Below are 17,406 nucleotides of genomic sequence, written 5' to 3' on the forward strand. Positions count from 1 at the left end.
TGTCTCTTTTTCTTTTTTCTTTCTTCTCACTCCTTCTCTTTCTATAACACCAAAAAAAAAAAAAAAAAAAAAAAACCCCCCCCCCCGGGGGGGGGGGGGGGCCATATGGAGCAAGAGGGAAAATGTGTAAGCATACTATCACCACCAACATTATCCCAATAAACATCGATATAATCCGGCGTCGCCTTGACGAAATCCTCCGCGAAAGTCGGCGCCTTGTAATTGAGCGCGACGTCGAACCCGAGCTCCTCGGTCAGCACCTTGCACTTCTCGTCCGAGCCCGCGAGCCCGACGACGCGTGCGCCGTTAATCTTGGCGATTTGGCCGACGACGGATCCCGTCGCGCCCGCGGCGCCCGACACTACGACCGTCTCTCCGGCCTTGGGCTTCCCGATCTCCGTGAGGCCGAAGTAGGCCGTAAGACCGGTCATGCCTGCCGACATATCAGCAAAAGCATTTCGTCATATGTATGTTGGTGTCTGTCTGCTAGTTTGGTGGGGGCGGGAAGGAGGGGACGCATCATAGTATTCAGGGGTAATAGGGGCAAAAAGGTGGAGTATAATCCGGAGCGACTCACCAGCAGCGCCTATGGCGTGCGTGAGCTGGGTGCCCTTGGGCAGATCGATGGTATCGAACTCGGCCTCTCCCACGACGGCGACTTCGGTCCACCCGCTGCGGGCGAAGACGAATTCGCCCTCCTTAGCCTTGGAGCTCTTGCTCGCGAGGACCCTGGCAATGGCGCCGCCGCGCATTTTTTCGCCAATGGCGACTGGCGGGGTGTACGATCGGATGTCTACCGAACGGGTTAGCGCCCGTGATATTGCAACGCATGCGGGTTTAAGGCCAAATCCGAATGCCGGGGGGGGGGGGGGGGGGTATGGGATAGGAGGTAACTTACCGTACAGCCATGTGCGCATGGCCGGATCCAAGGACAAGTAGATGTTTTCGACGAGAAGTTGGCCATCTTTCAGGTCGTCGGCCGTAGGGGCATCAGTCTCCACGAGATTGAAGGTTTTCCCTGGTACAATGTTGCCCTTGGGGCGTTCGGCAAGGTGAAACGTCAAATTCTTACGAGCCATTGTGCCCAAGTGACTAGAATGGTTGATATGTAGAAAGGATAGGGCCAGTAAGGAAGTTTTCAGGTTCGGCCTAGATAGTATTATATATGACGTTTCTCAAAGCTAGGGTGAAAGCTTTAAGCGGTGGGGTTACATTCCAAAGGACAGCTCTCGAAGAATCCGAGGCGATTTATAAGCTAGAAGCCTTTTAGTCCTTACACGGAGATATGGGCTAGGCACTAGTATCATTACTAATAGCTTTAAGAACTCTTTGATCGGCGTTGTGTTGCTGCATTGTGCTATGATGAAGACTCGAGATATTATGTAAAAACGGTCCCAGGTCGTTATTCTTTTTGGTAAATGGTGGTATGATTGACCTACTTAACTACGCCTTACCGAGGCATGAATGGAGGTGATACTACTACATCCTTGCCGTGCCAAGGTCTAGTCGGTAGGTCTATTGATCCGCAGCATTGTCAACGTCTTGATTATGAAGCATAAGCGGGAAGTAGGGTACAAGTCGTCGTGGTTGGAGCCTGCACAGAATCACGAGTAGTTTGAAACAGAAGGGGGGATTTAAAATCTTCAAATTGCCCGCGGCCTTAAAAGGATCAGGATTCTCACTGTAATACCTTCAGCAAATGTACCAATAATTCAGCTCTTCGATTGAATGAATCGGCCATCAGCAATGTTTAAGAAAAAAACAAGGGGTATCATCGTATCCTTCCGTCGTGTATGCTCATTTGTCGTCGATTATTCATTTATTCCACCGAAGAGTTTGGATCTCATTGAACCTGTTCGACCTAGTAGTTGAAATAGGCATGTGATTAAAGCCGACTAGCTTCGTGCCCTAAGTAACTTGTCAAAAAGCAGAGGGATTCGACAGTAGTAGTAAACTTGAAAATTTGGTTTGCCTACGCCGAGTAGTTTTTGGACTAGCATGCCAAATTGCAAACACAAGGTATAGGATAACTGACAAGGTACATCTTATGTCAAGGCTCAATAATTGCAATTCAACACGTGCCACCGATTAAGGAAGGGCCAAAGGACATGGCAGGTCCTCAAACGTACTTAACGTCACGAGTATATCGAAACAAAAGGCACTCATCGAAGAACGGCCTGAATGACAGAAGCACGGAATTTATACATTTATAAGTGGAATGGGATGCTTTCCACTGAGCTTGCGTTCGTGTCGCTGCTAAGCTCTTCGTCCTCGTTCGGAGCTTGCTCCTCTTGGCTAGACTCCTCGATAATCTCCCGAGTTGGCTTGGCTTTCTTCTGGAATCTTGCACTTCTGGCTGATGAGCTATAGCGTTTTTGACTTCGTCGGATTTTTCGTGGAGTGACCTTGGTGATGGAAGGTGCTTCAGCAGAGGATTCGCGATCCACGCTTTCCTCCGCATTGTTGCCAAGATCAACACTGGCACTTGAATTTCCATCCGTTTCGTCTTTCATGGGAATGTCTTCATCCTTAGACTCATCATTAGAAGCCTCGTCAATTTCGCTGCCCTCCTCCTGGCGTTTATTGTCCTTGCTGGTACCGCTGTTCTCTTGACTGGCTTCATCATCGTCTTCATCTTCGTCACTCTGGTTATCCTCTAACTTCCCTTCGGTCGCCTCATCTTCCTCACTACTTCCCTCATCCCCGCTGTCATCATCGTCGGTCTTAACAACGATGTTTGGAGTCTTTGGGGTACGGTGAACCTTCAACATCTTCTGAACCTTGCGCTCCATATCGGCATATTCTGTATCGACGTCGTAGTCGATGCCACTGGGGTATTCGAGTTTACGCGTCTCCTGATAGGTCTTACTCAGCTGCGTGACGATCTCCGGAACAGTCATGATACTCCAATCAGGAATAGAATGTCGTAAGCGATACCAGGCCAGCATGATAGTAGGACGTGTCCACCGGTCGTCCAAGTAAGCTGATCTGACCTTAGCCCAAGGAATTCGGCTATCCGCTTTTGCATCAGAAGCGTCAACAGCATTGACGATGTTGAATCGTTCGCGGCTTGACATCGCGTTCGCCTCGTTCCGGGCCTTCTGGATAATTTCTTCCAGGGACATAACCTCGCCACCGTCTATACTGCCGCGCTCGGCTCCTCGTCGATTCATGATTTTCCACTTCTGTATGCATTGGAGACGACTGCGGGTCCGGTCCATCAGTTCACTGACTCTTTGCCAATCTATCAGCTCTTCATCTGCTTCCTGCACTTTGATTCTCCCTTCTCTTCTGTGTTCACGAATCACCCGAAGAGCATCGGCAATGATGGCTTGGAGCTTCTCTTCTTCATCCACACTCCACGGATCTGAGCGACGATTTTTGCCGCACACAGCATAGTTGCGTATACGGTCCCTCACGTCTTCGGGATGTCGATTGATTATTTTGCCAATCAGAGCGTATTTGTTGCCATGTTCCTCCCATACCCTCTTTAATTCTTCTTGTTGCTCTTCTGTCCAAGTTCCCCGGGCTACAAAGTTGTGAAATTTGCGGCGACATTGATTTATTACCTTCTGGCGAGGACGGTTCGGACATACGGCCACGATACGAGCCCAGAACTCTTGAGAGCGAACCTCCTTGGGGTTGCCTTGAATGAGCGAATTGACCTGGGTTTGAGTTAGATTGTGGTCATCTCTCCAGCGTTCAACCGCCTGAGTGAGATTGCGAAGTTCAAAGTCGCTAAACGGACCGGTGACTAATTCGTGAGGTCCGGATTTGGGTGTTTTGAAGGGGGCGCTTCGCTTTTGTGAGGGCGTCTTTGGTCCTGGACTGTCTTCGGCATTGCCTTTGAGCATGGTTGAAATTTTGGCCTGCTTCCTTCCTGTCGATCTTGAGGTTGAGGGGCCGGCAACGGGAGAAGATGAACCATGGGCCGTGGTACCATTGGAACTTCCTTCTGCTAGGCGTTCGTAGAATGTGGGTTTGACGACACGCTTTCGTGCCGAATTTTGCTTAGGTCGAGAATCGACGGTTTGGGGATTATCCGGTAACTCCTCCTCATTATCTAGATGATACTCGCTATCATTAATAGCATCTGCACCTACTGACGTGGATTTGGAATTAGGGTCAGCATGAATGGAATGACTCTCATTCTCTTCACCATCGCTGACTTTCTCATTATCTTCATCACTATCTTCGGATTCATCCTTACTCGGGCCTTCTCCATCGATATCCATCTTATCTTGATCATCTGACCGAGCAACTTCTGATGAAGAATCGTTGTCTCCAGAAAGGTTTCCAGAGCTGTTAGGCTGGCTTCCGCTATGGGACGTGGCGTCATCTTTAGAAGGATCTGCTTTTATGTCGTCGCTAGGAACTGCATCCGAATGTGCGATAGATGCTGAGTCGAGATCAACGTTATTCGTATTTGAGTCAGAAGCCGACTGGTGAGATATGGAAGATTCCTGATCGGATTCGTTCGACTGCTGCTCCTCGGCATCATTATTATTATTATCTTGGAGACCATTTTCACTTGTCTCTAAGTTTCCATTCTTGCGATGATTGGCATAGAGGCTTTCGGCAAGGCTGCTGAATGGAATCGCATTGTCTGCCAAGTTATCCTCATCATGACTGTACTTTTGCTTCTTCTTTCTGGATTGACTACCCGGTGTCGCAGTCTTGCGCCTCTTAGACGGTCGATTCTTAGAAGGAGTAGGGTCGACGGTTGCACCGTTGTTAGAATATAAAGACGAATTTGGATCTTCTTGGTCGTTGCCTAGATTGGGAGAGGCGAGTTGTTGTACTTGTTTTCGGTGTCTCTCCTTTCGCTTGCGTCTACGACGACGCGACTTGGACGATGGTGGTTCGCCAAATGAAGGAAAATCGTCCATATCGTCTTCTGTATTCTGTATTGCCTTAATATCTGAAGGGGTATGCGTTGGCAACGGCGGGTTGGGCGAATCGCTAGATTTCCTCTCGGTTTTAAATCCAGGTCTATAAGTTGGTGTTGAGACGTGTTTCTTCTCTTCGGGTGATTCAGGTTTCTCGCGTTTGATATCAGATATTGAGGGAGATGTGTGAGGGCTGTCGCTGTTGAGTGCGGATACGCGGCGTCGATGAGTCGTCAAATATTGATCGGATTTTATCGTAGACTTGGATGGAAAATGACGGTTCTTCGGTGTAGACGAATGAACTTGACTGGAAAAGACAATGTCGGGGGATGGACGAGGCGAAGGCGACGGGTTGCGAGACCCAAAAGGTGAAGATCCAAAGGTTCCTTCCTCACCATCCGACTCAGCCTTCACTTCCTTACTGTTTTGATTTCCCATGACTAGTGCATCGTCATGTCCCTACATATCAGGCCATATGTGTGAGCGAGAAGTGGGTCGCAACCCGCGACGAGGAAGCTGAGAGTCGCCGAAATGGGAAGGCGATCCACTATTCTTAGAGAAAGAGAGAAGTGCAGTGGAAGGAGCGAGGGGATTAATAAAGGAGGAATGAAGGGGGAGGCTCGAAGAGGGAAGGGACAAAGACGATGTTGTGCGATTATGTGAAAAGCGCCGTGATAACCTTAATATAGAATTGATAGACTTCTACTAAAGAGTAGCCTATGCAAAATTTAGAGGCGATAAGAAGGTATGGTTTCGTATGTATTTGCGATTATCGATTGTCGTGAGTGAAGTGGATAGGTATATGTCGCACACAGGTTGTTAAAATGAATGCGCGTCGAGTTGACGATATCTAGGCTACGTCGCGTCTGGCCCATAGAATAGAAAAAGAAATTGTTAGGCGGAAAACGCGAAGGGCCAAGCATCAGATCTTCATCGCTGATTGGCCCGTGCACGTGGTAAAGGTGCGGGGTCTTAGCTAAACCTTCAATGCTGAAGCTGATAGGCAATTACGATGATCAACTTGTGATTTTCCATCACGCTAATCGTGAATTCCTATTCAAAATGAGACGTTAATATGTTGTCAAGCACAATCATTAACATGGTAAGTTAAAGCAAGAAGGTATTACGCAGAAGACGCTACATATATACCTATATTTATTAATCATCACCAAAAAGCACCCCATCATTTCACATCCAAAAGCACATCTTCCAGTAACACAACGCCCCTATTCGTATTCACAATATCACATAATCATACCTAAGTACCATAATGGCTACTGGAATAACAAGTCTTCAAGATCAAAAACATAGGATTGTGTATGTAATATAGTAAATATAATACCATAATAAACACCTACAAAAACACCATAACCTCCTCACCAACACCACCCCCAACAGCCCTTACCCTAGCCCCAATCTCCAGCGGGCTCCCCTCAAAGACGACGAACTCCCTCTCATCCTCCCTCTCTCTTCCACTTCCACTCTGCTTCAATCCTAAAATTGCATACACATTATCCGAAACCAAATCCAGCGCTTCCTTCTCGCTCAACTTCCCCTGACTATTCTTATACGCGATACCCGCTAGTAACCCAACATCACGCACGAGCCAATCCTCCTCAATACCCACAGCCACGCGAACGCCAGCGGCGACAAGAGCGTCGACGGCAGTCCCGTTCGTGAGCGGCGCGCCCGTCAGCGCCCTTCGCTGGTCCCACCCGTTGCGGTAGGAGAGCAGAGGGCTGAGCACAACGCCAACGTCTGCGGCGGCCAGCTCGTCCGCTAGTAGGAAGGATTCCGCGCCGCCGATGAGGACTAATCTGATGTTACCGCTACCGGTAGCTCGTGATGAGGTAATGGCCTTGTCGACGACTTGCTTAACTTTCAGGATAGCAGCGATGGCGTCGGCGCTATGAACGCTAATGGCCAGCGGAAGTTCGCCATCGATGACCTTGGCTAGGAACGCGGTTTCGGTGTAAGGGTCTGTGGTGGAAGCGTTAGCATCCGCGGCAACGGCCTCGAGGAGCTTGTGGCGCAGTTCGTTGACGGCGTTGGAAATCGAAGTACTGCCTCGCTTTGCGCTGAGGTCCAGGGTGTAATGCACGGCCACATCATCGGCGAATATGGCGCCGTGATCAAGAGCGTGCTTCGCAGCCGTGCGGAATCCGACGCTAGTTCCCTGGTGTGTTCCTTGTCCCGAATACTTCGGTGCGGAGATTGCTCGTGTGACACCGTATTTCTGCGCGTAGTGAAGTTTCTTGGTGCCGAGTGCGAGCCCGTCAACACCCCGACTGAAAACACTGGGACTGCCACCATTGTCGGTATCTTTCTCTGCATCGATTCCGTTGAGGCCAAGAAGAGAGCCGAATATCGTGAACGGCCTGGTCAAGTAACCGTTCTGGAGAGAAATGACCTTGGTGCCTGACTTGGAGGCGATTTCGAGTTCCTCTTCACAAACTCCTACGCATGTGATTTTACCACCTGAAATTGCAACGGTCGAATTTTGACTATGGGCGCCTGATTGAAACATAGGTGATAAAAAGGACTTCGAAACTCCAGTAAATATTACGTCGCTCGTAGAAACAATTTCGTCCGGAGCGGCAGGGACTTCCGGAAGAGAGCTTGGAGCAGAGGAGAATGGCTTTCTCAACTCAACAGGGTCATCGAACTGCGCGGTTCCATCAATCCAGACCTGGACCGGTGTCGCGCCAACACTCAACGGGTCACTATCCCATACGACGATATCGGCATCGAATCCAGGCTTAACTTTGCCTATCCGCTGTCCCAATCCCAATCGCTCAGCCGGTGCCGTCGTAACAGCAGCCAAAGCAGCATGATACGGTAAACCATATCCGAATGACTTGGCAGCCTCGAAGACTACATGCTGAGCATTCAATACCGGATTATCACTCACGTATATGGGAGTCAAGCCATTTTCATATAGCACTTTACCAGCATACTCGGATCCGATGTAAGCTTCGGCCTTGTACCACATATTGTCGGCGAACAGAGCCGAAGCGGGCGGGGAGTCGCCCCACGCTCGCTTCAAAACTTCGGGTACGAGAAATGTCTGATGCGCGTGGTGGAAGGCCCGAATCGGAAACTTGAACTCGTTTGTGTGATCCACGAATGCTTCCAAATCAGGAACCGTGTAACAGTGTGTGTTGACATGGACCTGACCACGTAGTACAGCACCTAGCGTCTCCCATTCTAAGTCTTGTGGCAGGTAGGTGTTCATCCGTTCAACGCCTACAGACTCAGCCAAGGTACACCAATCATTCTGATCTTGAACCAACTTGGCGGCCTGTTCGAAGGCGTGCCTAAATTCCCAGGACTCGCCTAATCGACTTGTAGGTCCATGTTCTCCAGCTTTTCCGTAAGTGCGCTTAGAATTCTCGCCGCAGGCCATCTTAATGTATCGCCAATTACGATCCGGGTCAGCTAGCAAGTCGGCTATCGATGTTTCGTTGCGGCCATCTGGTTCGCCAACAGCGTGTTTGATAACAAAAGCTTCGCCTCCAATGTTGTTACTAGAACCCGGCAAAATCAAGCTCGTCGTAACTCCTCCACTTTTGATGACCTGGATCTGGTGATCGAAAACGTTTATTCCATCGATAGATCGCACGTACGGGGTTATATTCGAACCCATCTCATTTGTGTCATCGTTGCCATTTAACCCGGGTAAGCTATCTACGCCAGCGTGACTATGCATATCGATGATACCACTAGTAAGCCGGCGGCCTTTAGCATCCCACACGACAGTGTCGGATGAAAACAAGCTAGCGTCAATGCCCTTTCTCACTTCTTTAATGAGGCCATATTCCAACAGAACATCAGCTTCAATCCACTCGAAGCCCTTCCCAGCGCGCGCATCCTCGGAACTCGTTCCAGCAGCAGGCTCACCAACCCAAATGCTCGCATTCTTGATTAAGGTAGGTTTGTGCCCATCGACGTATCGCGCATTACGCTCTCGGCCCAAGCCGATAGGGTCTTGCGGCTTCGAACGCAATTTAGAGCACACCCGCAAGTCCTCCGCCAGTTTCTCGACCGACAGTTTGGATATCGGCCTATGTCTCGGAAAGGAGTCTATCTGTCTCCATTGCGCATAAACAATGAAAGCAAGACATGCTAGGGCCACGAATTTGAGTCCCCGAGTACGTCGGACGGGCCAGCGCCTGCGCCGCTCCGGTGCTGCTACGGCACTGTAGGGCGGGAGCTCGCCTTTCCTATACTCCATTTCTTTCATGTTTATCAATGGCACATGAAAGACATGGAAGAAGGAGTGAGAGATAGAGATGATGGAGAGAGAGCAGGAGAGGTTGGTGTTACATCATTGGGACCGTCGCATCTCCAAATCTCCAAATAACCCCACGGCGTTCCATCGATTCATTTTAGCCAATTAAAGAAGGTCTAAACGCGGTTTACAGGGCACCCTGGCCCCATTAAGCTTACGCCAACCCCCACTAAGATAACGCCAGTGATCGTTCCGGTCGCCATCTGGGCACCTGCAGCCCTGAAGCATCCTCCTTTGGTAATCACTAAGATCTTGCTTATGTAATTATAGAACGTGACATGCCCCTATTCCCAATCTCGAACTTACATAGTCACAAATATCTGTTTATGCCAGCTCAAGGATTCCATACCGCCAATATATTATGTCTTTGAACACCTTTTCTTTGTGAAACTGCCCGAGCAAAATGGGATCGACTACATGTGATAAGGATGAACCCATCTTTCGAGTTCTGGAATCAACAGTTCTAAGGGGGCTTATCCGCGAAATTGTGATTTCTATACTGGATGTTCCATGTGATATATTGTTCTCGTAGTACCTGAAAGACTTGAACCCCTGTTCTTGTGGGACTCAATATGACTGGTGAATACATCTTCGAATCATATTCAGCCTTCGTCGTCTTAATTAGCTCTTGTTTAGGGAAATTGCAAAGGGAGAAATTATGAAATGACAAATCTTACTAAGAATCACTCAGAATAGTTGCTCCTAAGTTAAGGTTCACATAGGCGACTTGTTCTTAAAAGATAAGCACCTATGTGCGTACATCCACAATCCGTGTGTATGTAGTTTCAAATGTTGATTTAGGATACAACTAACACTGTTGATGATGATGGGATTGTTTATGTCCGAGGGACGTCCTCTACCTAACGTAAATACATACGTTAGGCTGGGGGCGTCGGTGCGTTTCTTTGACGCATGGGACACCTGGAGTGCCTTCCCGAAACAAGTCGCACTATGATGATAAAAGAGCTATTCCATTCTCAGTCATAGATATAATGGTTTCGTAGATTGTAGCTGCTACAGCCAAGTACGCAGACTGGACGGCACCTGTCAACGATAACGCACGGCCGTCGTAAGCATTAGGATCAAGGACCTCCAAGTGTCAGTTCTAACTAAGCTACAGCGGCAACAGTGATTATATGACTAATTAAGTATCTCACCGCCGTGTTATTTTCTGCCAGTGTCTCGTCTCCGACCATTGTTATCCCTCTTTCGTCTTGCAACCTTTTCTATAAATTCTACCACACCAGAACAATCAACATCACCTACCTACACACAAAACATTCATTATGGGTAGGTAGGTACCTAACCTACCTAGGTACCTACCTATCTAACCTAATTACCTAACCTACTTACCTACCTAACCTAACATAAAACACACCTTATCTTACCTTCATTAAATAACCGCGAAAGATGCGGTCACAGAGGCCGTTATCATTAAAATCGCGGAAGCGGCCATCGTAGCCGCTATTTATAAGCGAACTTCCTGGGCGAGCTCCCAGCACCGCTGGCGGTGCCAGGACTCCAGTGACTCAAGATGAGGTCGGCAGCGCTTCTCATCCAAGACGCTGCGGTGTGATGCAGCGCACGCAGGTAATTCTTCACTTTACATATTTCGACCTCAGTGATTAACTAACAATTACAATAGTGCCGCCAACGAAAGGGAAGAAACACACCAGAAGCACTGGTGGTGAGCACTTCCCCTAACCGCGACACTGGCTGACGATCAGCGCTCGGCACGTACCGCCCTATTTACTGTAAGTTTTCCGTCGCCCATCATCATCAAATTATTTATCCTTTCACGGCATCCTCCACTGTTTCTTTCTCTCACATCTTTCTAACAAGTCACGTCAGTCAAAAAAATTCCTAAACGATAAAATAAAAAAATAAAAAAAAAATACCCACAACAGGGCCTTAACACGAGACGTCTTTCAAGATGTCTCTCTATGTGGCATTGCTGGAACGCCACCGTTCCGGAACCAGTATAGAGACCATTCGTGGTGAGCGTGCTGCTGCGGCCCAGGCCAGGTAAGTCCTTCACGTCGTTTATCTCATCGTCAGTACTCAGCTAACACTGAAACACTACAGGATTGCGATTCCCACCATCGCTCCTCCTGGGCCGCAGCCTCAGGCCAGACCGGCCTCTTGCCGCGTCGCAGGATAAGAATTCCCAGCTCGGGAACCTCGGATCGGGTCCGTCCGCGGAATGACGGGCCTCTTCCAAATCGTCGCGGGCGACGATCAGGGCCACGGTTGACAAGGAGTTGATGGCTGGCCTCTCCGCCAGCCGCAAGCAGTATTCTCGCTCGGCTGGTCCGGCGTGGTCCTGCGTACGGCCCCTGGGCGCTCAGCCTGTGGCCGCAGGCTCGGCCACAGGCTAGGCCCACCTGTCGAAACAGACGGATGGGCCGACGTCGAGCACTACGCTTGGCGAGGTGCCTCCAACCAATACACGGCCGCAGCCCGGGTTGTTTATAACAAACAGCCTTGGCCCGCAGAAGGGGCAGATAGTCTTCTGCGCTCACGTCCCTGCTCATCACAGATCTGGTGGGGAACGGCCTGCCGACCGTGTCGGCTCACTTAATACATCCTCTACACTCTGGCTCTACCTCCTCGCGGGCGAGGAGGTTCTTCAGGTGTTCACTGTGTGAACTATATACATCCCTTGGGCGTACAAAAGCTCATTGCCATTATCATACGCCGCCCCTCGCGCGGTCAGCCCGATGCGCCGGGATGGTGGGCGCTTTGAAGTGCCTTCGAGGCCTTGAAAATACGGAGAGGGAAGGTTCTGCCCTGATTAAGATGGGTAGGACAGCAGGGTCCTTCGAGGGAGAACAGCTTGGGGGAAAGTAGGAATTAAAACCGGGGTCACAACCAACCTTGTAAACTACTGCCCCGGGAGGAAAGTACACAGATGGCATTTCCTGTATGTATAAAGTGTTCCTTAGGCGAGAGTAGCTTAGAGTTCCTCGCGCAACAACGTCATTATTTTTTTTTCACCTGTTAGCTCTGCCTCGTGATGTAGACAAGAAATAGCCCTTGGTTAATGTCAAAGAAGATGGATTTGAGGATCTTTGCGTCTTCTTGCTGGGCATAAGGGAATTATTAGAATAGGCTACTAGGATACATGGCGGTATAAATTATAGGGTGGTCGACACGGCCGCTTGTTTGACACTTGGCGTTGAATGGTTCCTGCTAGTACCTTGCACCTCACTACTACTCCAATACACAATGTCTTGATAAATTACACAGTCGTTTACATCCGACTACTTTTCATAGCTTACACACGGTCTGGCCAAGTTTATTCTGCTGCTCAAGCTACAGCCTTTAGGATCTAGTCCTCAAAGCCTAAAGCCTAGGTGTGTAGACCCTATTACATTTTAATACAGGTGGTTCAGCCCATGATTCAACACTCTACAATACCCCAGCACTATATGTGGTGGATATGTCACCGTCATCACCTTCATCAACTTGTATTAAAAGCCAGCAATATCCTATCGGAGGCATCACCGTCTCCTCGAGTTCATAGTCAAGGATCTGCTTGTCTGCTGAAATATAAAGCTGCGCCACAAGTCTATCAAACCGAACTTGGCACTGGACCAGCGCAGGGACCAGGATAAGGAGCCTCGCAAACAAAAATCTCCCTATCTGTGCCTAACTAAGTAGGTAGGTATCGATCCTATCGATCCCGCCGGGTGATATTAAGTCTCGTGTAACCGACGTGACAAGGACGGTCAGAGGCCGAACGAACCCTGAAAGCTCAATACCGAAGTGATACACGGTTACGAGCTTGATATCAACGCCCTACCGCTCGGGTCCGTGTTACTATGGCACAGGAGACGACCAATAAAGAGACAACCTAAATATATATAGTGTAAATACCCCTTGCGTACCTACATGTAAGGCAGCAGTGACGTACCAGAGCTATGGGTCGTGGGGTTTTCGTGTAACTGTCTTTGATGATCTACCTGTGATATTTCAGGGGTCAGCTATAGCACTAGCCGAATGCCGAGAGTCGGTAGCTGCCCAATATGAGCCTATGAGTATTAAACAATCACGTAGGCTTATATTGCCGCCCTGCTGCTTTAATGACTTGTAACCTTACATGGTTGTCAAGTCCACCGATTCACTTCGATAAGAATGTAGTGCAAAGCCATGTATAGCTCATCGAGATCCTCAATTATGAAGCTATGAATTAACTATCGAGCTCGTATTACACTTGTCCCTACGAGCTGTATGTAGAATGAGAAAAACCATCGCCGGCGATCATAAATCCATGGGCAGAATCATGCTTGCCCTCCGCCTCTGGCATGATTAAAAGCAGAAATTCACCCTATCCTTCCCGTAGAAACCCATCATATTCCCTTTTCTGAGTGACGAAAAAAAGCAGATCCTGAAAGCAATGCAAACGATAAGTGCCCATTAGACTAGGCTTGTCGAAGGAGCATAACTCAACTTCGGAAGCTAGCCTACTGCTCGCGAGGATGATCATCCTGGATCCGATCATGGGCGTGACCGAAGCCGTGTCCATGACCGTGGCTAGAACTTGGACCAGGGTGAGATTGACCATGACCATGACCGTGACCGGGATGGCCATGTCCGCGTCCATATCCAGGATGACCCAGCCCACCCTCAAGACTCCGACCTCGCTCCCCGCTCTCCCTCACACAATCCTCCTCCTCCTCAACCGGCGCGGGCCCCGGCGCATTCAGTCCGGGCTTCTTGAACGCGTTAAACGCGCGGCGCAACGACCCGCCAAAGCTAGCCTTCGGCTTCAGGCTCGCGCTCCCGGCCGCGCTTCCCCCGCCTTCGCTGCCACCGCTTCCCCACGCGCCACCCGTGCTTCCGTGCAGCGAGCTCGAGTCGCGGCTCTGGCTCTTGCGCAGCTCCTTGAGCGCCTCCTCGTTCGCCTTCTGCTTGTTCTTTTCCTCCTTTTTCTGCGCGCGGTCGCGCTCTCGCTCGCGTCGCTTCTGGCGCTTTTCTTCGTCCTTGCGCTTCATCTCCTCGGGGTCCGTGCCCGCGTACAGGAAGGGGCCCGGAGCGGGGCGTACGACCACTTGGTTCTCGCTGCTAGGCGCCCAGAGAGGTGCCGCGGGGTGCGTTGTCGCTCTAGAGGCTGGTGCGAGCTGGGAAGTCGTGGTCTGCTGGGTAGGTTGGTGTTGTAGAGCAGGTTGCTGAGCTTGCGGGTGCGCATGAGAAGGTGCGCTCGAGGCCGGGGTGGGCGGTGGGACTAGATACGAGGGGAATGCCGGTGGTTGTTGCAAGACTGGGTACGGATAGTTGGGAGGTAAGACCGGAATCGGCGCATGATGGTGATGCTGGTTCAGTGAGAAAGTGCCTGTGTACGGGAAACCAGCCGTGTATCCATGACTTTGTCCGAAACTAAATCCATGATCAGGAGGACCAGACATATGGTTAAGCCCCTCGTTACTACCAGTGTCGTAGAATGGATCTTCGCCCAGACTACCTCCAAACTGGTCGAGTCGATCCTCTCGTGTGATAGCATCAACAACGGCAACGAAAATTCGTCCTTCAGCAGCAGCGTTCTGCGCCTGGATCTCGGCGTCATCCTAGGACGCTGAGATGTCCGGTGCGTACATAGCTGCCTGGTGTCGGATGAACGTTTGCATCCCTGCCTGATTCAGTACCGAAGATGTCTCTACAGCTCGTGATAACATCGCCAAAGCGCCAGGTCGAGTAATACTGCTCGTGCGCAAGTCATGCTGGAACTGGGTCAACTCGGTGTGGATCATGCCTCGTATGAAGTCGTGAGTCAAGAGCTTGCTAGGGGTGCTAGCAGCAACGACAGAGGAAGGGTGAATACGGTCGGTTCCTCGGCTAGGTGCTGGAACTTGAGGGTGGCGGATCACAGTGTCCTCGTATAATTCAACATGAGGCTCGAGGGGATTACCGGCTACATGGTAGCTTCTGTGAATCTGCTGCCCTCCTTGAGGACGTGTTTGGGGACGTCCATTATTGGGGGGTGATGGGTCGCCGGCTAGCTTTCGAAGCTCTGCGGTAGCATCAACTACTTTTCGTGGGGGCTTTGAAGCTGTGAAAGGAGTTAGGCGCGATATTGGTGGCAGAGTGAATGGGGTTGTCTGACCATCTCCAGAAGCACCGTGGCTGTCCGTAGCACCAGCACCAGTTTGTTGCAGGGTGTCTGGAGATTTAATGAGTTATTAGTCTGGAATGAAGAGGGGAAATAGGTGGTAGAGCGCTACGTACCAGGATGGCCTTGCGTAGCTGTGTTCTTTGGCGGAGGTGCGTTTCTTCCTCTTCGGCGACCTGAAATATAATTAGTTTGCCTCGAGACAATATTTTAGTGTAGTGAAATTACCGTAAAAAATGGGGGAACCGGTGTCAGTAGGCATTTCGGATGCTTCAACAAGATCTGCTTGGCTTTCGGTGGCTGCGGGGTTCGAAACGACAACAGTTGGAACTTTAGGACCGGCTTCCGAGGTCTGAATTGACTTATTGGGGTCTACAAGTTCGACAGAGTTGCTATACCGTGATGATGATTCCAATGATGAGCTGCCAAAAGTAGGAAATGAGGATTGATCTGTTTCCGCATTTGCCTTCTGCGCAATTGTTTCTTCGTGTAAGTGTTTCTCAGTGGGTGATGAATCCGGTGTTGGTTGCTGAGTAAGATGGGCTAGGAGGGATTTATTTGCGGGTGCCTTAGGAAGATGGTGCTCCCGTGGGAACGGGCTTAACGGGTATGCCTTTGCCCCCAAGGATGGAGCACGCCCTCGTGGTTGAAGAGGTCTCGGCTCCCCGGGAGGCGTTGGCAGTGGGAATGACGGAGGCGGATATGGGGGATCCTTGTGAAGTCGCACGGCCAAGGGTAGCTTGCTCTTGAATCTCGGGCCTTGTGCATCTTTATCGGCAACAGGCTTGTTGTTGGCGGCTAGTTGTGGATCGGGAAGCGATTCCACATCATCACTGTCGCCGGCGCTGGTGACTTTGTCTTTCATTTTACTATTAGTTAACGGGCTTCTTATAGTGATTGATTTTATACGAAAGGACGTTAATCTTGAATCGTGAAGTGTTATGAGGAAAAGGCGCGAATAACGAGATTGTGCAGATTGATGAAAGTGAAGATTAGTAGGAAATGTTAATTGGGAATCGTACCTTGGTCAACAATGTTCGCAGACTCGTCACCGTCCATTGTACTTGTTAGCAACCCTGGTGGGTCACGTGTACTCATAACAGAACCAGATGACTCCTGAACATCCGGCGTATTTATGGTGTTGTCATCTAAATCCTCTGGTAAATTACTTATTACATTTTCAGGGCTAGTTTGTTCTGACGACGCCACCAAGCATGATTTTGGGGCTAGTTTTAACGGCGCAACCTGAGCAGAGAGTCGATTCGTCGACATCTCCACTACCTCGGGACCTTGTATTAAGGGCGTCTCGGCATTCTGGATAGATGGATCGCTGTCGTCTTCAGAATTCGCACTGCAGACTGCTTGAGTATTTTGGAACTCTTAGGTGGGAAATGAGTCAACTAAGGACTCTACTGACCTTTTGTACATCATAGTAGTGGTAGCGGTTGCTGGCTCTCTATTCTCAATTAAATCGTTACAATCAGAATGGTTCTCTGCAATGCCCTTTGCAGGAGGACCCGGTCTAGACGACAGCGGCAAAGTTACAACTGGAAGTGTAGGAGGCATGCCGTAGTTAGACGATTTCTTAACCACGGTCATTTTCAATACGTGACTGCGGGACTGTGCGCACGACTTTCAACATACTGTTAGTGATCGTGAAGAAAAAAAAAAAGCTTTTATTCGGTCTAATGTGACGTATCGGGACAAGGAAATATTCGAAGTAACAAACGGTAATAAAATTGGGTGAACCTGTCAATAGGATACCTACGATGATTGCGCTCTGATACTCGCAATGTATAAGGTGGACGTGTGAGGCTGGATATAGATAGATCCATTCAATTAGAAGTAATGGCTAGTAGTGTTGAACAGAAAACGGTATCCCGATGTGATGGGATGCCAATAAGAAGAGTCAATGACAGAATATAAAGGAGTGTCGTGGTTGAATGAGAGCGTTCATGCGATGGTCATTTCAACCTGCAAGGTAGTATCGTGAGCACTCTGATCGGCCTTGAAATACGTAGGTGCTCCAGGTACCATAGTAGGTTTCAAAGACCAAGATAGGTACGCACTGGAATCATTGCACTGTAAAACAGTGTGACAAAAGTTGTATACTCAAC

General features: G+C 49.6%; 4 protein-coding genes across 4 annotated transcripts in view; all 4 read right to left on the reverse strand.

The window, feature by feature from the left end:
- The window catches only part of F4807DRAFT_423914 (uncharacterized protein), a 2,225-nt gene extending 813 nt beyond the window's left edge, over nucleotides 1-1,412 (reverse strand). Inside the window, exons 1-4 of the mRNA XM_047997829.1 lie at nucleotides 1,311-1,412; nucleotides 899-1,255; nucleotides 578-793; nucleotides 137-433 (exon numbers count right to left, since the gene is read on the reverse strand). Coding sequence (XP_047854651.1) covers nucleotides 137-433; nucleotides 578-793; nucleotides 899-1,079 — 694 coding nt within the window. The 5' untranslated portion in view covers nucleotides 1,080-1,255; nucleotides 1,311-1,412. The remainder of the gene's footprint in view (nucleotides 1-136; nucleotides 434-577; nucleotides 794-898; nucleotides 1,256-1,310) is intronic.
- A 217-nt stretch (nucleotides 1,413-1,629) lies between these two features.
- F4807DRAFT_423916 (uncharacterized protein) lies at nucleotides 1,630-5,756 on the reverse strand. Its single transcript, XM_047997830.1, has one exon. The coding sequence runs from the start codon at nucleotides 5,325-5,327 to the stop codon at nucleotides 2,208-2,210; it is 3,120 nt and encodes a 1,039-aa protein (XP_047854652.1). The 5' UTR covers nucleotides 5,328-5,756; the 3' UTR covers nucleotides 1,630-2,207.
- Nucleotides 5,757-5,911: 155 nt separating this feature from the next.
- F4807DRAFT_423917 (amidohydrolase) lies at nucleotides 5,912-9,417 on the reverse strand. Its single transcript, XM_047997831.1, has one exon. It carries the CDS (start codon nucleotides 9,130-9,132, stop codon nucleotides 6,244-6,246), a length of 2,889 nt encoding a protein of 962 aa, XP_047854653.1. The 5' UTR covers nucleotides 9,133-9,417; the 3' UTR covers nucleotides 5,912-6,243.
- Nucleotides 9,418-13,333: 3,916 nt separating this feature from the next.
- Nucleotides 13,334-16,888, reverse strand: F4807DRAFT_467265 (uncharacterized protein; the record flags this gene model as incomplete). Its single annotated transcript, XM_048002473.1, has 6 exons — nucleotides 13,334-14,747; nucleotides 14,826-15,340; nucleotides 15,406-15,465; nucleotides 15,518-16,147; nucleotides 16,312-16,640; nucleotides 16,707-16,888. The coding sequence occupies 6 exons, from the start codon at nucleotides 16,886-16,888 to the stop codon at nucleotides 13,647-13,649; spliced, it is 2,817 nt and encodes a 938-aa protein (XP_047854654.1). The 3' UTR covers nucleotides 13,334-13,646.
- Nucleotides 16,889-17,406: the final 518 nt, after the last annotated feature.

Source organism: Annulohypoxylon truncatum, assembly GCF_022578515.1.
Source record: "Annulohypoxylon truncatum strain CBS 140777 unplaced genomic scaffold F4807scaffold_14, whole genome shotgun sequence".
In the NCBI taxonomy this organism is placed as follows: domain Eukaryota; kingdom Fungi; phylum Ascomycota; class Sordariomycetes; order Xylariales; family Hypoxylaceae; genus Annulohypoxylon; species Annulohypoxylon truncatum.